We start from the raw sequence: 23,360 nt of genomic DNA, 5'->3' as shown, positions 1-23,360 counted from the left end.
GAGATTTCAACCATGCGAATCTCAAGACAGTGCTCCCTAAATTCCATCAGTATGTGGACTTTGCAACGAGAGGGGCGAACGCGCTTGATCTTGTTTACACAAACATTCCAGGCGCGTACCGGGCGGAGCCCCGCCCCCACCTCGGCTACTCTGACCACATCTCTGTTATGTTAATTCCAGCATACAGACCGCTCATCAGACGCACAAAAGCAGGTGAAAACCTGGCCAGCAGGAGCCATCTCTGATCTTCAGGACTGTTTTGAGTGTACTGACTGGCACATGTTCAGGGAGGCTGCAACATATGGCGATTCTACCAACTTGGAGGAATACACAGCATCAGTGACCAGCTACATCAGCAAGTGCATTGATGATGTCACTTTCTCCAAGACCATCACTACACGCTCCAACCAGAAGCCGTGGATGACTGCGGAGGTGCGCACACTGCTGAGGTCCCGAGACTCCGCCTTCAGAGCAGGCGATAAGGCAGCCCTAAGAACAGCTAGGGCCAAACTGTCACGGGCAATCAGAGAGGCAAAGCGCGCACACGCCCAGAGAATCCACAGTCACTTCCAGGACAGCGGTGACACGCAGCGCATGTGGCAGGGCATCCAGGCCATCACCAACTACAGGACAACATCAGTTGCCTGTGACAAAGATGCCTCCCTTCCAGATGCGCTGAACGACTTCTACACTCGGTTTGAAGTGCAGAACGATGTGGTGGCGAGGAAGACCACCCCTCCTCCCAACGACCAGGTGCTCTGTCTTACCACGGCAGATGTGAGGAAAACTCTAAGTAGAGTCAACCCACGGAAGGCTGCTGGACCAGACAACATTCCTGGCAGAGTGCTCAGAGGATGTGCAGACCAGCTAGCAGATGTTCTTACCGACATCTTCAACATCTCTCTGAGCAGCACCGTCGTTCCAACGTGCTTCAAGGCCACCACCATCATCCCCATGCCAAAGAAGTCTTCAGTGTCCTGTCTCAATGACTACCATCCCGTCGCACTTAAACCCATCATCATGAAGTGCTTCGAGAGGCTCGTCATGAGGCACATTAAGACCCAGCTGCCCCCCATCACTAGACCCACTACAGTTTGCGTATCGTCCAAACCGTTCAACGGACGATGCCATCGCCACAACCCTCCATCTGGCCCTCACCCACCTAGACAATAAGGACTCATACGTTCGAATGCTGCTCATAGATTTCAGCTCAGCATTCAACACAATCATTCCCCAGCACCTGATTGGAAAGCTGAACCTGCTGGGCCTGGACACCTCCCTCTGCAACTGGATCCTGGACTTCCTGACTGTGAGACCTCAGTCAGTCCGGATCGGGAACAGAATCTCCACCACCACCACACTGAGCACTGGGGCCCCCCAGGGCTGTGTGCTCAGTCCATTGCTGTTCACTCTGCTGACTCATGACTGTGCAGCAATGCACAGCTCGAACCACATCGTCAAGTTTGCCGATGACACGACCGTGGTGGGTCTCATCAGCAAGAACGACGAGTCAGCATACAGAGAGGAGGTGCAGCGGCTGACGAACTGGTGTAGAGCCAACAACCTGTCCCTGAATGTCGACAAAACAAAAGAGATGGTTGTTGACTTTAGGAGAGCACAGGGTGCACACACTCCGCTGAACATCGACGGCTCCTCTGTGGAGATCGTCAAGAGCACCAAATTCCTTGGTGTTCACCTGGCGGAGAACCTCACCTGGTCCCTCAACACCAGCTCTATCACCAAGAAAGCCCAGCAGCGTCTCTACTTTCTTCGAAGGCTGAGGAAAGCACATCTCCCACCCCCCATCCTCACTACATTCTATAGAGGGACTATTAAGAGCATCCTGAGCAGCTGCATCACTGCCTGGTTTGGGACTTGCACCGTTTCGGACCGCAAAGCCCTGCAGAGGATAGTGAGGACAGCTGAGAAGATCATTGGGGTCTCTCTTCCCTCCATCAAAGACATTTACAAAAAACACTGTATCCGCAAAGCAACCAGCATTGTGGACGACCCCACACACCCCTCACACAAACTCTTTACCCTCCTGCCATCTGGCAAGAGGTAGCGAAGCATTCGGGCCCTCACGGCCAGACTGTGTAACAGCTTCTTCCCCCAAGCCATCAGACTCCTCAATACTCAGAGACTGGTTTGACACACACACACGTGTCCTGAGTTGCACTTTAATTACAGTCACTTTATAACTGTCTGCTACCTCAATAACTGCTATGTGCATAGAACACTATCTCATAGTATGTTATGTTTACGTTTTTAGAAACTGTCATCTTTTTGCACTACTGAGTACTGGCGGCGCTGCACTGTGTCTATTGTCCTGTTCATTGTCAGTAATTTGTTGTACTGTCCTGTACTTTGCACATGTTTGCACGTGCACTTTATATAGGTATATATAGGTATTTTATATAGGTATTTTATTTTGTTGTGTTGTCTCATGTGGTCCTGTGTTGGTCCTTTGTTGGTTTTATGTAGCACCATGGTCCTGGAGGAACGTTGTCTCGTTTTGCTGTGTACTGTACTAACTGTATATGGTTGAAACGACAATAAAAACCACTTGACTTGACTTGACTTGACTTGAGAAGCTGCCAGCCCTGGTGCTCTGGACCAACGAGTGGAGCATGTCACAGCCGCCAGACCATAGCTCATTATACCTGGATTTTACCCTCATCTTTCACATATTCCCAGCGCATTGGACACTTTATATTCTCCCTTTTTTGTGTTTGTTATTTTAAATAACACCACACATACTGAGTCTGTCTCTTGCTCACCCCACCGCATCACTGTACTGAACTTTATATCTAGATGTTAAGTGCCAGAATGTTACAGATGATTGAATTCACATTTAAAATAATGACGTTACTTGCTCACCAAAGCAACCCATTATGCCAAGAAAAGTTTAATAAATCGGCTGCTAAATGACATTGCTTATTTCAAACAGAGGACTTGAGTTCTCCAACCCAAAACACATTTCACATTATTTTGACAAGGATGTAAGCTAAGATGCTGTTATCATGTCTGCCAGAAATTCACTCCAACTCTACGTAAATAGGGAGGATGTGGAGACAGAGGACTTTCTTTGTGGAACATAATATGGAATATGGATTTCTGCAGCTTTGCCTGCAATGAAATTGTATTGAAGAGATGGATTGTGGTTAGAGAGATGTGAACTGACAGTTGTGGTACAGTAGATATTTGAGGAATATCTTTGTATTTAGATGAATGTCCAATGGGCGTGAACCTCATTACCTGCTGAGAGGTTTAGGAAATTGAGGGTTGCATTCTGTGGAATAGACTCGGTAATGCATATAACGTGCCGTGTTTAAGAATAAATCCAAGCGTATTGGGATTGCAGTTTATTCATGTCTGGAATCTTGTACATGTATTTGAAAGCCATTACTACACAGAAGCATTATAATAATAATTCCTTACATTTATATAGCCCTTTTCTAGGCACTCAAAGCGCTTTACATAGCATAGGGATGATGATGCGACGGCAGCCATAGTGCGCCAGAACGCCCACCACACACCAGCTATTGGTGGGGAGGAGAGAGTAGAGTGATGTAGCCAATTCAGGAATGGAGATTAATATGAGGCCATGATAGATAGGGGCCAATGGGGGGAATTTGGCTAGGGCATTATACTGTGCATTTGAAAGGTAGAGATTTGTTTTCCTCACAGGCAGGGCTGGACTGGGATGATAAATCGGCCTGGGATTTTACATGGCCCAAAACCGGGGTTTGGGGGTGTTCGCTGTCCTTATCCCTGCACCTTTTTGTGGTCCGTTCTGCATAACACGGCAGCCCATTTAAGCTTATCGCGGCCCGATAGATAGTCCGTCCCTGATCGGCTCCAAAGTGCGTCGGCCCATGGGGAAAATGCCCGGTATGCCAGATTACCAGTACAGCCTTGCCCACTGCTATGTAAGAAAAAATGTACGGTCAGATAGTTATTATCGAAAATTCTGATTAGACAGTCGCACCATCCAGTGGTTTGATATTTCAGAATAATGATCGCACATCTGGGATATAGACAGTGATATCAGATGGGTATTGAATTAATCTTTCCTACTCCTCATTTCAATCTTCGGTCTCTACAAGTAAGCTAATAAAATAATTTCAACTCAATATTTCATGTCAATTTATTTATTTGGCAAGTAGTCTTGTAATAAGCAGGATAATGAGCAGTCAGATGGTAATTTCAGCAATACAACCACTGGCAGAACTCAAATTGGAGGTTGAATTCAGCTGCTACTGGAGATCCCGTGGTCTCTTTCTTCTCACATAATAACTTAATTTCAACTAAAATTATTCATATCCATTTGATTATTTATTTGGTAAGTAGTCACTCCACGTCAGGATCCTGGCCACCCTGTCTAGGTTTATTTTGAGATATCAAGGGGCTGACTGTAGATTAGACCCCCTGTAAGGTATCACCCTAAACAGGGTTTATTGTACATTTTATGACTTTTATATAGCTATAATTAAATAGTTTTAGTATGTGAGAACTAGAAGACTGCAGAATGATAAGAGAATTGTGAAACTAGCGCAGCTGACATGGCATTGCTATATCAATCATACAGTTTTTCAAAATCAAGTTTTCCAGAGAGTCATGTAATAAATCAGGTGATACGTACTTGGGCTTATATTACATACCTGTGCACGGATTACGTAACGCTGGCGTTTGAGTGGTGGTTTCTTGTCTCACTGGAGGTATAGAGCCCAGCCTGTCTTCCTCACTCAATCTGTTGTCTTCCTCCTGGTTCTCTGTGAGAGGAAAATGAATGACATTTACAATGATGATATCTATAATCATTCTTTTTTGTATCTAGTATACTGTCAAATTATCTTTTTGCAAACTGCATTTGATTGAGAGTTTCTCTACAACAATTAATCATGACCAGAAGAGAAATTATGGAAAGTGCCATGTGATTTGCTACCACACATCTGTCATCAGAAATCCTACCATTCAAAAACTCAGCTGAAGATTGTTAAAGAGAAATTACTCGTTGTCGTATCAGTTCATTACTGACATGAGCTCGTTTGTCAAGTTTCTTGCCAGAGCCAAAACTAGCTCTCTCAAAACTTCCATGTCACCAGGGACACAAATAAAATACTGACACATGCGGTGACGATGTTAGTTTTTGGCCGTATAACCAAGGGAACAGGAAAAATAAGTACAAACTGAAATGAATCAGGCAAAACAAAGATAGACTGCTCATAACAGTTTGGACTCCCATCACCTCAGTCTTGTTTCGTTTACTCTAGAGTTTCAAAATGAAAAGCGGATAATGTTAAATTGCAGTTACGACAGTATTTAAACTCTGTGCAAAAATGACTCAGGCTATCTAAAGCTCTAATTTTTGTATGTTAAAATACTTTTTTCCTCTCCCCATTTAATATACACAAGAGGAGCGAGGCCACATAAGGGCCAGAGCGGCACTGGTCCACCCAAGCAAATCTGCCATAATGTACTAATAGTTTGCAAATGCTGGTGGTGACCAGTAAGACGTCTAGGAGTAACTAATGACAAGAAATGCTGTTAGACACAAAGACATGCATTTGAAGAAGCACACTTGATTATATTTAAAGAAAATAGTAAAGAAACCCATCTGAGGGTTCAGTGATCCCACATCATAAAACATAGACCAATCAAGTTATATCTAAAAATATCAATGTATTATGACTGCATAATAATATTTAGGGGTAAAATTTGAGTTCAATATTTATTAAATATTTGCTTATGGTTCATTGAAAATTCCACACACTGTGATAAAACATCAATGATGTCCAAGTGTTCAATGCAACTGCCTTGCATGTTCAGTCTTAAACACTTATTTAAAAAACATTTACACATTCTAAAGATTGTAAATTGTATGTATAACTTATTTAATTGAATTAATTAATGAATACTTGGACACCTCTGACATTTTTGTGATCTTCGTGGAATTTTCAGACGGTCCCTTACAAGCGCTAGCTAATGAAAGCCCATCTGCGCATTTTCAGGCATAATTCTCCAGCTACAACAAGTGTTGACCATTAGAGTTCAATGTTTTATGCCTGTATGATATAGTCATATATTCTTTAACCTAATTGTGCTAATGATATCGTCATAAAATGGTTGAACCAGAGAGCGCGGGTAGGAGAAAATGTATGTCAGACGAATAACGAGACAACAATTTCTGGAGATAAGGTAGACGTTTCAGCAATAGTTTTGCATCTCCGGATGTGCCAGCTCCAGTTCTACTATGTGTATGTGTATAATATGTGCTGTTGTAAATGTAAGTTAAGTTACTTTTATAGCACAATTTCACAAGTTATGATCACAACACCGATCTGGATCTGATGTTCTAACTTATAGAATATACCTGAGCCAAACTTGTTGAGATCGCTCTTATTTAGCAGGCATTCATTATAATTATTTTTGCATGTATATACTACATCTGTTTTGTCTACAGAGGACAATTAAGGTACAATACAGTTGCCCCCTTACAAGCACAACTGGGCCCCCCCCCCCCACCCCCAATTCAAATGGTCTACAACCACCCCTGATTAATATAACCTATTAAGGTAAATTACTAATAATAAACTTAATGATTGTTCAAAAACAAATTATTATTGTAATTGTACCAGTAATTGTGCATCATAAGTATTAAGCTGTGAAAATTTATGAATTTTGACTCATGATGGCTGAGGAAAGGGGTACGCTTCATTATATTCATGATGAAATTAGGCACAGAATAGACGTCCACACACATTTCATCACCAAAGTCCACCACTTGAAGATTTCTGGCATCGCCACTTAAGTACAGTCAAATATAAGTCAATCGAAGGTAGTTTTTCCCCGAAAACTGTAAACACTGTTGCTGCTATTAAAACATTGCTGTGTTTGTTTGAGCCTCCCGGCCAGCCCAACACAGCAGCAGTGACTCGACCAATGGTGTGAGTTTGGGGTGGGACTATACGTTTTTTTTATACCATTGCCGGACAGAGGAAGTATTCCGAAAAGCTGTATAAAAAAACTTTTTTCTCCGCAATACATTTTGGTGACGTTAGTGGTGCACAGATTACACCCTTTAGATTTAATGAATAAATATTAGTCATATGGTTTCTTAGAGTTCAAAATGTATAAAAAAAATTATATAGGCCTATCAGGAAGTTCACTCACTCATTATAAATCATCAACTCTCTGGCACCTAAGTGCATCACAACCTTTCAGTATATGCAGTGTTATATGAGGTGAATTCAAATCATTTTAGAATGCTTAGCAGGTATGAAGACTAATTCCTCTGTTTAATGCAGGACTGATGCTGTTTGTTTTGTGTAATAAATAAACATGAGGGTAGCATATACTGCATTGTATGCAGAGGCAGTTCTCTGCTGTGAGGTTGTATGAATAGCATAAATCCTGTTCCCTCTCATTTATTTTAATTAAAGAATGTTAATAACTGTTTGTGTAGAAACTACCTTTACATATTATACAAATAGGGCCCATAAATTGACCTTTACTTGCCTCCTTTAAAAACAACAATAAGAATGGGATCCATGATATATTTCTGTGACCTTATTGATGCAGAATCTATTACATTTAGCTAATTTTAGTATTCTATCAGCCAAAGGAGAACAGCCATCAGGAGAACTGTGACTTTCCCTTTTTGGGCCGGCTGCGAAACAACAAAAAGTGGACCGTGATAAGATGTAGGGGGCCATGATATGCTGAAAGGGACAGTGAAACACATTGCCACAACCCCCACCCCCAGTCAATATGTTGACATTGACACCACCCCCGCTCGATACATTTTCTCGAAGGCCGTTCTTGGTTGCCAGTCTGCCCCTGCTATAAGCTACCAATAAAAGAATTGTGGTCTCAGCTTCATTTGACACATTTTATTGTATATTAAATCCAATCCACAGAATTCTGCAGATTTTCCCACAAAGTCAGTACAAAAACTGCATAAATGTATTTTTTTGTATTTGTTTTGCCAGGGACTTTATAGTATCAGCCAATTTGTTCATTTAATTTTGGAACAGATAATATCGGCCCTTTGTTTTCCAGTTCAACTACAATACTCTTGTCCTATGCCCGGCTTCAAAAGTACTAAATAGATTTCTACGGTTCATTGCTGTACATTGAGCAGTGTTTTGAATTTTTTTAACAGGCAAAAGATTAAAGATTTATAATGTCACCCATCATATGAGTTCCCCTTCTGTCACTCACTCGACATTGTGTCGAATGTAGTGACACAAGGGGTCTTTCTTGAGAGCCTTGCGTACCTCTGAACTTGAGAAAAGGCCAATGAGAAATTGGCAGACAGAATTTGCATGTCCCGCCCCAGACATACAGGTATAAAGGGAAGCGGGCGTGCGTCTGTCAGTCAGATTTTTTCTCTGGAGCTGAGCTGTTGTGCAGAATCAAGCTGAATCTCACTACTGTTCCACTCACCTCTGTTGGCGAAGCACTACTGTTGAATCTACGGCACATCACCAGTGGCTTTCTCCCTCTCTGCACGCTGTGCAGTCCATGCCCCTGGGCGATTCGACAGCGCCTCCTTCTAAAATAGTGTTCCTCCTAAAAGAGTTTTGTTTTCTCTAAAAAAGTCTACACAAAGAGCAATACACAAGCAGGCATTGAACGTCCATTTCAGGATGCGTCTTTATAAAGATGCCCTTCCGCCTTTGTGTAGTTCCTGGATGCGGTCGATATCTCTCCAAGACTGACGGTCATGGACACTGCCTCGTGTGCCTGGACTAGCGATCACACTGAGGCAGCATTTGTGGATGGTTCATGTACTCACTGTGAGAACATGACCATGGCAGCATTATGGCTTTCATTCCACAAGGTGAATGCCACTTCAGCTGCCCCCCGTGTCGCTCCTTCCCACAGGATTGAGGACGACCCGGCTGACGACGGAGGCGATGGCAGCAGGCTCTGTTTCAGCGGGTAAATCCCCACAAACTGCCCCCGGTCAGGTAGGACCTGCCACCGCGCCACTCCCACGTGTGGCTTGACAACCCATGTGGTGTATTGGCCACATATCACCTTCTCCTAGTCTGGGCAGGATGTGGTCTCCACAAGTCTTTTCCCCCTGAAAGAATAGGATCGGGAAAGATCGCCTTCCCCAATGCATTTCATAGTGTTAAGATAGCCCCAGCCACTTTACGATCTAAGCGAGAAACATAGAGAGAGAGAAAAGACCACGACTGGCTGGCTTGCTCCCTTGATGGTCATGTAGCACCTGTTCCCCCCTCAGAGGTGCTGGGAACCTAAGGTCTGTATATGACACCTTTTTCTGGGGGTGTTGAGGAGAGTTACGTGCAGCCGATACAGTTGCTTCTGTAAGTTTTTAGAGTCACCTGTGTCAGCAGTTCACATAACACGGTCTAGTGTATGGAGCCTTGAAATGGGACCCCTGGTGTCACTACATTCAACACAACGTCGAGTGAGTGACAGAAGGGGAACGTCATGGTTACTGTTGTAACCTCTGTTCCCTGATGGAGGGAACGAGATGTTGTGTCCTCTTTGCCGCGACATTAGACCTACCACTGTGATTGGCCGTACCTTATTCTCAGCTCCTCAGTGCAAAAACCTGACTGACAGATGCACACCCGCTTCCCCTTATACCCGTATGTCCGGGGGCTGGACATGCAAATTCTCTTCAAGATCAGAGGTACGCAAGGCTCTCAAGAAAGACCCCTTGTGTCACTACATTCGACGCAACATCTCGTTCCCTCCATCTGGGAACAGAGGTTAAAACAGTAACCATGACGTTTTTAGCCATTTTTTCAATTTCAGGTACTTTTGGCACTGTAGACTTCTTGGAAATAAAGTTTCACACTCTCACTATTTTCCTTCTATAAACAATGCCCAACAGTGTATTTACATGCATCACAGAGATTTATTTATTTTTGTTATATATTTTTCTTCTGAAGTTTATGAAAACTGCCGCCACAGTGTCATTTCCAGCACATCTCAAAATCTGTATTGTGTTTAATAGAATTCTGTGATGAAAATGATGCTGAAGGAAATGACATATTTAACGTTTTTGAAATAAAATAGCAGATTCCTTGTCTTGCTGAGGCTAAATTTATAGCTAATATTTTATATATCCTAAATACACACATATTTTCACACTCTTTCACAGCTTGATTAGAAAGGACACTCAATACAAATATTCTACCTCGAATCATATACCTTGATATTTCATTGTTTTCTTCCAACATCACTTGTCTAATGTTTCATCTAAAGCTGATTGTTTCTAGATTATTGTCCAGAGTGATCAGATGCATTTTAAATAATTGCAAAAAGCTTCATTGGCTAAAAAAAAGAAAAGAACTTTATAACAAAAACCCAAATTTCACTGTTTTTTGGCTCTGGCACAAAAAGACCAGCTAACATCATTTCACTTATCATATCAGCAGCACCTGGGAAAGTGTGAACGAGGACTAGTCAGGTGAAATCACTCTATCATTCTGATTGGATCATAAGAGCAGACGGTTTGCTATAAAAGGAGGGAAGAAGTGTTTTCAATCATTGTGTTCTTGTTAGCAATGGTTACCTCTAAACAAAGATGTGCAGCCATCATCGCTTTGCATCAAAATGGCCTCACATGCAAGGAAATTACTGCAAAGAATTTTGTACCTGAAAGAACCATTTACCGGATCATCAAGAACTTCAAGGAGAGAGGTTCAACTGCAGTGAAGAAGGCTTTAGGGCATCCCAGAGTGTCCAGCAAGCACCAGGACCGTCTCCTCCTGAGGAGTCAGCAACGGAATCGTGTCACCACAAGTGCAGAGCTTACACAACATTGGCAGCAAGTTGATGCGAGTGCATCTGCACGCACATTGTGATGAAGACTTTTGGACAATGGCCTGGTGTCAAGAAGGGCAGCAAAGAAGCCACTTCTCTCTAAGAAAAACTTCAAGGACAGACTGAAATTCAGCAGGAAGTACAAGGATTGGACAGCAGAAAACTGGTGTAAAGTTATTTTCTCTGATGAAGCCCCCTTCTGACTGTTTGGGACATCTGGAAAATAGATAGTCTGGAAAAGAAAAGGTGAACGCCACCATGAGTCCTGTGTTGTGCCAACAGTGAAGCATCTTGAGACCATCCATGTGTGGGGTTGCTTTTCATCCAAGGGAGTGGGCCCTCTCACAATTCTGCCCAAAAACTCTGCCAGGAATAAAGAATGGTATCAAAACGTCCAGTAGCAATTTGGTGATGATCCGTGCATTTTCCAGCATGAAGGAGCACTTGTCACAAGGTAAGAGTGATAATGAAGTGGCTCAGATATCATTACATTGAAATTTTGGATCCACAGCCAGGCAACTCCCCGGATCTTAATCCCATTGAGGACCTGTGGTCAACCCTCACAAGGCGAGTGGACAAGCAGAAGCCCACAAATTGTGATCAACTCCGAGCACTAATAAGGCAAGAATGGATCGCCATCAGTCAGGAATTGGCCCAGAAGCTGATATCCAGCATGCCAGAGGTTATGAAGAACAAGGGTCAAAACTATAAATATTGACTCTTTGCATATATTGAATATTTTTGACAATAAAAGCCTTTAAAACTCATGAAATGCTTATCATTGTTTTCCAGTATACCATAGAAACAAAAGCAAACTTTGCAAAACACAAAATGTATGTCACTGCCAATAATTTTGGCCATGGCTGTGTATATATATATTGGGGCTAAATTGTTTGGTGTGGTGGAAATGACACCATAACTGTGGGACGGTTGTGATTTTTGGAAAAATTTATAGAAATCTTTTAAATAAATGTTGAAATGGTTTATGTTTATTTCACTCTTAATTTGTATCTTCATAATTTTAAGGTTAAAACAATAAAATCTACCGGTATTTCTCAAACCAAAAATAAATTATGAATTATACATTTTAATGTGACCTTTACATTACAAATAGAATGTTGAAACATGTTAATTTTGGAAGTTGAAGAAAAAAGCCTTAAATAATTATACCATCATCAAAAATGTAGATATCGGTAAATCCCTAAACAGATATTTAAAATATAGAAAAGAGCCTATTTAAAGCAGGCTTTACAGAAAGCCATCACTACCACTACAAAGAAAGGGGCTGAACTAACCTGGTACACAGGTTCGTGCATCCTGAAGGAGTGTGTATCCAGGGTGACAGGCACACATGTAAGAGTCCCGAGTGTTGATGCAGGTGTGATGGCAGAAGGCTGAGAACCTCTGACACCTGTCTTCATGCTCCAGATCCTCCAGTGAATTTGCTGCATGATCCACATCTCCAACAGACAGAGCCTGCTTCGGAAACTGACTGTCTGACTCTGAAGTAGTGATGAGATAGTAAGACTGAGATTATGATTTGAGTCAAAAATGATCTTAAATATGTTTTATTGACACTGCTGACTATTAATTCCATTGTTACTGGATCAGTGACAAAGAGGGTTGGGAGGGTTACTTTTTAAATGTATTCCACTACAGATTACAGAATACATGCTAACATATTTCACTAGATTACTCAATGTCAGTAACATATTCTAAATACTTACACTTGTTTTGTCTATAAAAAAACTGCCAGTACAGTAAGACAAAACACACATGTTAAAAATACATTCTCTGAAAAACCTAAATATCTTATGCAGTGTTGCTTCTACAACAAGATAATAAAACTGATCTTGTTTTAAGGATTGTTAGATATTTTTACAGGAATACAATAAAAAAAATTTTTTGCCCTAATATCAAAGGTCTTACTAGAAAAAAGAAATTATGATCCAATGTGAATATTCTGGATAAAATATGATCATGTCTGTTAACATGTGCATGTAAAATGGCTAGAAATAGCATTTTAGCTTTGCGTAAAGCTGACAATCTCAAGGTTTGTTTCTATTTCTTCTGCTTCAAACTTACTCCTCTGTCTGCTCGTATGAATGTAACACATCATAAGAAAGTGTTTCACCGCTGTTCAAATACACTTTGGATCACATAATTTATATGTATAAATGTTTTTCATCTGAAAGGACTAAATATTAAATGAAAAAATGACAATAAATTGAAAAGTAATCTCTTCAGTAATCAAAATACTTTTTGATTGTAACTGTATTCTAAATACAAATGATTTAAATTGTAACTGTAGTGGAATACAGTTACTTATATTTGTATTTTAAAAAAGTATTTCCGTTACTTGTGTTTCGTTACTCCCCAACCCTGGTGACAAATAAAGATGATCACTCACATGAGATGAAGTCTCAAAGTCATCTCATTAGCCCTATCAAAGCTGTTTTATTCTACATGGAGAGGGTCCCCTCATGGGGGCTGGCATGTTTGGATAATTCTCGATTAATTTGAGTAACCGCCCTGTTATTGGGCACTTTTTTAAAAGGTATTTAATTAATCATGGCTTACAGAGAATAGAGACTTTCTACACTGGCATCGGAAAATAAAAGCTATTTTGTTTGAATGATGCTGCATCCAAATCCCTAGGTGTCAGTGTGACATATTCATGTTTTGATTTACAGTAAATGTCAAGTGACCATAAGTAATAACATATTCTCCTTACACCTTGCGTACATGTGAGTGTACACATCTTAATGGGATATTTCACCCAAAAATGAAACTTCTATAAATAAATAACGAGAGAATTTTCATTTTTGTGTGAACTATCCCTTTAATGAACATTTTCAAACATAAGCTTTTAAGCATGTTTTTAAAGTAATATATATTTTTGCAAATATACATTTTAAAAGTTTTGGGTCATGCCATTTGCCATTTGAACCTGAACTAACTGTCATGTCATTAAAAGGTCAATTTATCAAATATTTGACTAGTTTTACTGACCTCGACACACAAAAATCAATTTGAAGGTGCATTTGAAGGAATTCTTTTGGGTTGTCATTATATTAGGGTTATAATTATATTAGTATAATTAAAAAACAGAATTGCCTCACTACTTCTCATTCTTTTTAAGAAATAATGGTTAAATATTAAGCCACGCAACTTCATAACATTGTAAGGATTTTCTTCATCTTTTGAAATTGATTTTATGATGGTTACACTACCTTGACATTTTTTACTTTATGCTCAAATTATTTGTACAGTATATCACTTTTCACAACACACGTTGTTTCAAAGCAGTACAGAAAATTATTCAGTAACAGTAAAAGATGCTGTGACGTCTTAAATCCTTGTGCGGTTGAAATTAATAATGCGATTGAAAATCATGCATTAAAAAGTATTGTCTTTAGGTTCACTTCACTACATAGCTCTTTTTTTACCGATGGTGCATGAGAAGAGACTTTCTGTGTTAGTCTGAAGGTCGATGTTGTTTCTCAGCTTTTTCAATTACACATTTCACTTGTATGAACATCAAAGTGCCATTAATGAATGTTTTCACATTTTTCAAGGATAAACCAGATGTCAACCAGAACAACCCCGCAACGACGACTGCTCGTACACTAACCTACTATATATTACTGTAAAATGACACGCCAGTCAACATCTGCCATTCCACCTCCTCCAGCTGTTCATGCCACACCATCAGTGCTCTCCACCTGCCAATCACATCCTATAAATTCCAAATGCACAATCACCTAATCCTGGAGAACCTCGGATGGAGTTAATGAACACTCTTTCCAACATGGCACACCAATCTGGTAAGGCCCTGCACTTGCTGTTCGACTGACATGGCAATTAACGTCCATTTAAACATAATAAACAGACTCAGCTTCACCTTACACGGCACACTGGTGTAAAGTAAATATTTCTCAGTCATTAACAGAATGTAAATGCAATGCAGGGAGATTAATCATTTCTGCTATAATTAATCATGTTAGGGTTGCGATGTTGCAGGGGGGCCTGGGAAAGCATCCCTTGTGGAATAATTAGCTCTCAGCCATTTTACTATTGCTTAAACCTTTGATGTTACAGCGAGAGATGATGCAGTTGGCAACGTTCTCCCGAAAGAAAGGGAAAATGGCATCTAATTGGACCTATTTTAGCAGGATGTCATCTGCTTGTGCACCACAGTACGGAAATGAGACCGGCCCTAAAGTATTGACACAGCTACAGCTAATTTCACCTCGGCTCATGATATCAGATAGGCTTTCTCAGAGGAAGAAAGGCACTGGACCAAAGGAATGTGCCATTGGAGAGATGGCAAGAGGTAAAGTCTGGGTTTTATGTCTCATTCTAAGGGCAGCAGACTTGGGTCCATTGACAGGGGCTTAGTTAATAAATGTGGGAGTAACGATTGAGCAATGAACTTCTGCCGTTACACTGATATGGGTGCTCGGGGTGAAAAAATAAAAGCCTGGACAGTGTTGAACCACGTTATTCAGCTTTAATAAACATTATCTCCATTTTACTGTACACACAGTCTAAAGCTAATATCAGGACTTGTTCCTCTGTAAACATACAGTGGGTTTTTAAAGTCTGGGTCCATCGACAATCTGGAATCTAATTTAAACGTGGCAATGAACAAAACATTTTCGGAAACGTTATGACATAAAACGAAACTATACATGTGAATCACATTAGATACTTTTTGGAACATTCTCAAATTGTCAGGTTTTTCAGGTAATGCTGACAATATAATTAGTCATGAAAACAAAACTGCATTGAATTAGAAAAATGCAAAATGAAGCATCCACAAGGGTCGACTCAGACATTTGAACCCCAGTGTATTCCACAATACACAGGCTCAACAGAAATATAAGGAGAGAACTATGTTGCCATGCAGATCCTGCCAAAGTTAGTGAAATTATTCGAATGAAACAGTTGAGACTGAATGAAAGTTTGCTGGCACAGGAAGAAAGACAACAGCATGCTCTGCCATCTGCATCTGATTCAGCCCAGCTTGCCAGCATCTTTGCACTTTATTCTGAATGGTTACGTGACACCTGAACAATGAGCTCTGGGCATCATTCTTTCATCTTATCATCAATGTCAACCCCTCGGCTAGCAGTGTGACAAACTTGAATGTGAAACTGAAAGCCAAGGCACTGCCAAAGACTTTAGACTATTACAAATATGATCCAGGCTTTTAAAACCAACAAGAACAATTATGAAGGTATTACACTTGCACTTTGATGTCAATTTAAAGACATAAGCTCAGAGATAACTGGGCTTAACTGATAACTGTATAGAAAAATTTAGCTCGAAGTGTAACTGAAAATTCCAGGTCCCCTATCCCAACCCCTTCTTGGCATGACAGCCGGTCTAGATCTGTCCGGCTAAATAAAAATATGAACTCTCTCTCACCCGAGACCTCAGCCGCTGGAAATCTGCCATATACTACAGGTTACTTATTGAATACCATAGGTTCATTCTGCTGTACAAACACAATTCTTCGGTAGTATAAAACAATGAATCTCAACTGGTGAGTCGCAACCCAAAAAAACAGGTTGCACGTCTGCATAGTTACTTGGTTCTGTAGGTAGATCTATTACAATATTTGTATATGCATTTTAAAAATGTATATTTCTGACTCTAAATTCGGATTGGATGAGCTGCATTCAAAGCTGTTGTAAATGACTATGAATGCCCACCCATGACTGGACATTCTGTTAAAGGAATATGTCTAAAGGAAAATATTTAAGTCATTTACCTCTCTTAGGAATGGTGGTCGGCTGAGGCCTCTCTTTTTTCCTCAGTGTGGGGGGAGCAAGCCCCTCCTCCCCATCTTCACAGCACATGAGGAAGACGTGTCCACATGGGTAGCTCAGGTACTGATGCGCTTCACATCCTTTGCCTTCCCTGCGCAGACGCAGACCCAGCTCACAGCAGCTGCAGCAATCCTACACGAAACAATGCAGACGAAAATGATCAAACTAAATAAAAAAATTGCTTGATTTTTTTCATTTTCTGAATAAAATGTGAGAGCAAATTTGCCACTAGGGTGTAGCTAAGATGTTCTGCGTGGTTGCTAAGGCGTTACAAGGGTACCCTGAGCGGTTGCTAGGTGGTTAATTAAGGCTCACATCAAAAGAGCTGACCTCTGATGATATTCTGGTCTCTAGATACGGCTTGGGATCCTCCTCCAGTGGACGACTAAACTCTATGTGATTTTTTCACCCATTTGATGGTCAGCAGACAAAAATCAAAACCATCCTCTCCTCAACATTAGCATAAGTTGAGGTATCATTTATGTCTGTTTAACTTAATGTTTGTTGAAAATACATACAAGCAACAGTAACCCCGATATTTGACTTTGTGCTAATGATTGTTTCCATACACAGGGGAGCCAAAAGAAGCCATGCATCATTATTGCTTTCTTTGGAAACTTGGAGACAGCCATTATTATTTTTTTCAGCTTTGTTTGGTGCCACTGGTAGCTCTAAAAATTGCACAGTTTCCCTTTGAGATCTTACCATTTGAGAGTCTTCTCCACAGAGTGGGCCGTTTCCTCCCTCACACACCAGTCCGGCCTTCGCTGCGTTCATGCCAGCCTGACACCTGCTCTCTCTCAGAGCCCCTGTGCAGCATTGTTTTTGGACAACACTAATAAAAAGCAAAAAAACAAAACAATAAAATAAAAATTAAATAACAATAAAATACTAATTCTAAAATCAAGACAAAACATCACCTTTTCTACAGTTGATGCACTGGTCATGCTGCTGAAAATCCTAGTTGTTCAGAGAGAATTGTCTGCTTAGCCTTGGAAACTAACCCTGACCTTGTGAAATATATGTGAATGTGGTGGGAGTTTTGAAAAATTATTTGATGAGGTTTCTTATGTGTATCGTGGCAAATCCGGGGTGCAGGACTGTAAGCATATGGGGGCCCGAAGCAAAATTCTACATGGAGGCCCCCCGAAATTGCATTCATCCTATCTTCTTGGGCCACAAGGGGGGCACCTATAATTGAGCCATCACAGATGCTGGAGTCTTCAGTATATGTAATAAATAAATAATTAACAACCTTGCTTTGTGGGGCCACCTGGTGGCTCGGGGGCCCCAAGTGCCCGCATATGGCTAGAAATGGCCCTGCAGAGGTGAAAAATCCATTGAGTGGCACTAAAAGAGAGTTAAAGCAATAGTTCACCCAAAAATGTTAAATATCTTAACATTTACTCACCCTCATGCCATTCCAGATGTGTATGACTTTCTTCAGCAGAACACAAATGAAGATTTTTAGAAGAATTTTTCAAATCTGTAGGTTCATACAATGTAAGTGAATGGGTGACAAAATTTTGAAGCTCCAAAATCCACATGAGGGCAACATAAAAGGACTCAGTGGTTAAATCAATGTCTTCAGAAACGATATGACAGATGTGGGTGAGAAACAGATCCATTTTTAAATAATTTTGTACTATAAATTCTCCTCCCTACTCAGTAAATCTCCTCTTCACTTTTACTTTGACATTCTCCTTCTTCTGTTTTTGGTGATTAACATTCTTCATGCTTATTGCCCCCTACTGGGCAGGGAGGAGAATTTATGCTAAAGAAAATGACTTAAATATTGATCTGTTTCTCACCCACACTTATCATATCGTGTTTGAACACATGGATTAATTATTGGAGTCTTTTAAGATCCTTTTATTTGGATTTTGGAGTATCAAAGTTTTGGCACCCGTTCACTTGCATTGTATGTGCCTACAGAGCTGAAATATTCTTCTAAAATTCTTCATTTATGTTCTGCAGAAGAAAGTCATACACATCTGGAATGGCCTGAGGGTGAGTAAATGATAAGATATTTTAAATATTTGGTTGAACTATCCCTTTAAATGTTCTCTAAAGTTTTTGAGGTTTTTAAGGTTAATGCTCTATCGAGTTTTAAATCCATAACTTACAAGATCCTCTCTCACTACCTTAAATCTTAAACCTAACCAATAGTATATCTCAAATATCTAAGTTCCGTGAACTTATTTATCTTTACAAATCATTAAGATTTTAAGTGTTAATGGCTCAAACTATTCAGTATAAAATTGAGACTATTGGGAATACCCATAATCCCTTGTGCTCAAATGATTTAATTATGTTTCCTTGGTCAAAGAGGAATTATGGGGCATTTAAATAGTTGTTATTAAACATTCCTAGAGGTTTTAGCTCTTTTGTAGTATTTTTTAAGTTGTTTTCTTGCAAATAGTTGTGATGTCACCATTAGGGTGATCAGTGTCCCCTTTGGTCAAGTTGGACCCTGTTGACACTCTCTTAATCCTCCTAGTGCATGTGCAGCTGAAGTACAGGTATTTATGCATTTCACTTAACTTAAACAGTTCTAAAACTTAATTACTCATGTTTTGGAGATGGCATTACTCTTAAATTAAATTCATTTTCTAAGCTTAGAATTTTTTTCTAATTAGGGAATGGCCAAATAAATTGAAAACCTCAGCTTTAACCAAGTTGCATTTCTCATTACCATGAACATTAATATGTACCGCTTGCACTAAACCCACTTCCTGTTTGAGCGGCTGCTCTCTGGCGAGTTCATGAGAGCCATAAAAACAAAAGCCACACATTACTACAACAGGGATCCTGCGCTCCCTAAGGTCCTGTATTGAAACATTACACATTTTTAGTGCCATTTATACAAGTCAGAGGAAATTTACTTCTAGCAAATAAGACAAATTGAAAAGCTCAGCCAGCTTACCCACACACAGAGCTGAGCTCTTCTGTTTTGACAGGCATATGGTTACAGTACTGCTTCGACTCAGCCCATTTCTGTCCAGCTATGCAACAGCTCTCCACCAAACCTGGAGCTGAAAACACAGTGAGTGTTGAGAGTTTCTGACAAGAAATGTAGCTTTAGGCAAATCACCTAAGAAGCCCAACTTGGATCAATAGAAGAAGCATAAAAGATTTAATCTGCAGTGCTATATCGAGAGAAATGTGGTATGAACATCACCATAGGCATCATAATGAACTGACTCCATCTTTTTATCTTTGACTGAAAAGCAACGTATTACGATAAGACCATGATGCAAGAGACAGCTATTCGGGAAATTCGAGGAGCATATCCACCTGATCTTTTTAACAAATTGTGAGAGTCACTATACAAAGAAAACAACAATTTATTATTGACTCATATTAAACTCATGTTATTTTTGAATAATTCACCCCTCAGAGAGAATGAAGGATTGAATCCAATTAAGCTTGCAAAATCAGCTCAATGGAAAGAACCATGAAAACCGTTTAAATACAGTATTAAAAATGTGGCTCTGCAAGTCAGACATGCTGTGAATCAGCTAAACGAATTTTACATGATTAGAAGTAATTAGTAATTTGGGATGTGGAGGGTATATAAAAGTAGAGAGGGCTTGATAACTGCAATGAGCAGTAACTGGAAATAAATAAAAACATTTGCTAATTTATTTGTCATATCACAAAATGACAAATTATGAAAAGGGGCCACCTTACCCCACTTCTGTGTCAGCATATCCCAGCGGTCATCTTGTTTTTACAAAATTTATAAAATACATCTGATGTCATTGTTAAAAATGCAGTTTTGTCATTTCATGTAAAATACTAAATCAAATATTTGATGTAATTTTGCAATCATAACTGAATTATGACAGACAAATCATATAACAGAGTCCCAGTCAAAGAGATTTATCTGAAAGGTTAATTTATTCTTTGAGTTATATACAGTACTAGCTGATGAATATGTACCAGGCACGAGCAGAGGGGGTGGCTCTAGGGGCTCCAGCCCCTGCCCTTTTGCTAAGGAGCCCCTCAAATGCCAAATGAAAGCTTGCAGACCCAAATTAAATTATTAATATTTTGTTATGCTTAATAATAGTATTAACAGGTGTTATATTATGCTGAAACTCTGATGCATCGATTACGTAATTTAATAATCAATTGTCATGATGTCAGTGGCCATCTCAGATTACATGCACACTCTCACAACTGACGTATGGTGAGAGACTGAGGAAACAAACGCTCACTTTAAATTAAGAAGGTTTTGTTCGGATTTGTGACTTCTTGGGTCTATAAAACCAAACTGGCCAAAATGAGTTGATTGTTACACTTTTCTTCCCCAATTACGATATATTATGCATATTTTGGAATATCTGGAGTACACTTGGAATGGTATATGCAATACTGTTCTGCACCTTTACCTGCGATCATCATTTGTTTTAGCGTGTTACACGGCATTATGTTTTTAATTCTGTGAGCCTGCTTGGCTTAAAGATTCGATTTATCTGCCTGTATAGATGACAGATTTCATTTATATTTCAATTGTTGGCTCTGTAAATCTGCCCCAATTCTGAGGTGGGCATATTACCCCATTTATCTTACCCCATCTTCAGCTATTAACAGAGTTCTAAAATCTGTCAAAAAGGCCCACACAGTCATGAAAATGTGGAAATTTCAATGGAAAAGCAATGGAAACCAATAAAATCTTTCAGAAAAGTCACATAAATTTCAATAGTGAATATACATTTTTCTAGTTATGCTCATCTCTTACAGTTAAGTTAGAATTGGCTATTTGTGAGTGCTCTCTATATGATTTTTAAAGATTTTTACAGTAATTACATAAATTCCCAGGTCAAGAGGTGTTGGAACGCTGCCACGTGACATATGCGACCGCAGAACTTTGAGAAAAGCTCTGCAAATTTCCCAAAAATCGGAATGCCTGACATTCACAAAGTTCTTTACATTCTACACCCCTGGCAAGTTTACTAAATATTTTGGCTAATACGATTATGCTAATAACTTCCAATAAAAGCGTACTACTTTAACCCTGTTAAAATCCATTCCGCAGACTCTCCCCAAATCTGCACAGAAAATCTGAGAAGTCTGCCTGAGCAAACTTAAATATGATACACTGAGCACCAAAAGTGCCGCACTGCAACAACATTTCCAATATTTGTTGTTCTGATTAAGTGAACACAAGGTATCATCAACAAGAAGTTGCCTTGTACTTAATAAGGATGTGTTAAAAGTTATGTCTTTAAAACTGGCCTGAATATAACAGAGAAAACTCTCATTAGCAAAGAGTCCCCAGAGACTGCAAGTGACCTGAAATAAGCCTTTACAGCATTCAATAAAACACAAACTGACCCCCGGGACAAAACAATGTCTCACCGCAATCAACAAGATAAAAAGTCTCTGTTTTCCTGTTTTACCTTCACAGCCATAAAATGTGATTTATGCTCTCTTTTCTAAACCTCGAAATTTGTTTTTTTTTGGTTTGTTTATTTGTGCTAGGGTGTATTTGCATACATGTCGATGTCATTTTATGATGCCATGAAGGCAGGACTGCTTGATTGATCATTTTCATGAATGGCTTTCAGTTTTTTCTTACTACCGCACACTCTCCTTACAACAAATATCATTGAACACTGAAGCCAAATAATCATGAATTTGTAAGTGCTCCTCAACGGCAGATCTCTCATTCTTTAAGCACAATCTTATTTTGCATGAAGGTCTTTGTATTTCATTAAAACATCCTTCTCAAGGATTTTGTTCAAGTATGCTTCCAATAGCCTGCATACTGAGAGGAGATTTCAAAAGGATCAGCGTAATTAATTCTCACTATTGATCGTGTTGTTCTGTGAAATTTGAGGTCTGTCTTGAAAACATCCCACTGATAACACGTTTTGAGGAACGTTCACATGAATGGGTGGTGCAAAAAACGAGGACCATTGCCATTGTTGTGTTTGATCAACATTAGGTCATCTGTAAAGCAGATTTTTACAAAACAAAGCGCTCTTCAAAACAGGTCCTCTTTGAGTTCGAAAAGTTCAAACTTTTCTTTTACAGATGGTCACAGAACATCAGTATCAAAACAAGAGAGATTTGTGAAAGCCATGGATTTGACCTAAATTACAGAGTGAACGTATAAAGGAAAGCAATTAAAGTGATAGTACACCTAAAAATGAGCATTCTGTCATCATTTACTCACCATTGTATTGTTCTAAACTGATTTATGACTCTTTTTTCCATGTATTGAACACAAAAAATGTTTTGCTTAAGTAACACTATTCACTTTCTTCGCTAATAATTTTCTTTTTTCCATACAATGGAAGTGAAAGGTGACTGAGACTGATAGGTTCCACTGAAAACATTTTGGGTGAACTATTCCTTTAATCCATCCATCCATCCATCTTCAACCGCTTATCTGAAGTCGGGTCGTGGGGGCAGCAGCTCCAGCAGGGGGCCCTAAACTTCCCTATCCCCAGCCACATTAACCAGCTATGACTGGGGGACCCCGAGGCGTTCCCAGGCCAGTGTGAAGATGTAATCTCTCCACCTAATCCTGGGTCTTCCCTGAGGCCTCCTCCAGCTGGACGTGCCTGAAACACCTCCTTAGGGAGGCGGCCAGGAGGCATCCTTACCAGATGCCCAAACCACCTCAACTGACTCCTTTTGACGCAAAGGAGCAGTGGCTCTACTCCGAGCTCCTCACGGATGACTGAGCTCCTC

At 40.0% G+C, this 23,360-nt stretch overlaps 1 protein-coding gene across 1 annotated transcript in view; it reads right to left on the bottom strand.

The window, feature by feature from the left end:
* Positions 1 to 23,360, bottom strand: part of LOC127632816 (fibulin-2-like) — an 80,205-nt gene that overhangs the window by 35,768 nt on the left and 21,077 nt on the right. The window contains exons 3-7 of the mRNA XM_052111601.1: positions 19,579 to 19,687; positions 17,358 to 17,487; positions 16,595 to 16,784; positions 12,111 to 12,317; positions 4,665 to 4,775 (exon numbers count right to left, since the gene is read on the bottom strand). Of these exons, the coding sequence (XP_051967561.1) occupies positions 4,665 to 4,775; positions 12,111 to 12,317; positions 16,595 to 16,784; positions 17,358 to 17,487; positions 19,579 to 19,687 (747 nt within the window). The remainder of the gene's footprint in view (positions 1 to 4,664; positions 4,776 to 12,110; positions 12,318 to 16,594; positions 16,785 to 17,357; positions 17,488 to 19,578; positions 19,688 to 23,360) is intronic.

The sequence above is a fragment of the Xyrauchen texanus genome, chromosome 39 (genome assembly GCF_025860055.1).
Source record: "Xyrauchen texanus isolate HMW12.3.18 chromosome 39, RBS_HiC_50CHRs, whole genome shotgun sequence".
Lineage (NCBI taxonomy): Eukaryota > Metazoa > Chordata > Actinopteri > Cypriniformes > Catostomidae > Xyrauchen > Xyrauchen texanus.
The sequence above is the reverse complement of the archived record's forward strand: the minus strand, read 5'-3'. Positions and strand labels throughout refer to the sequence as shown.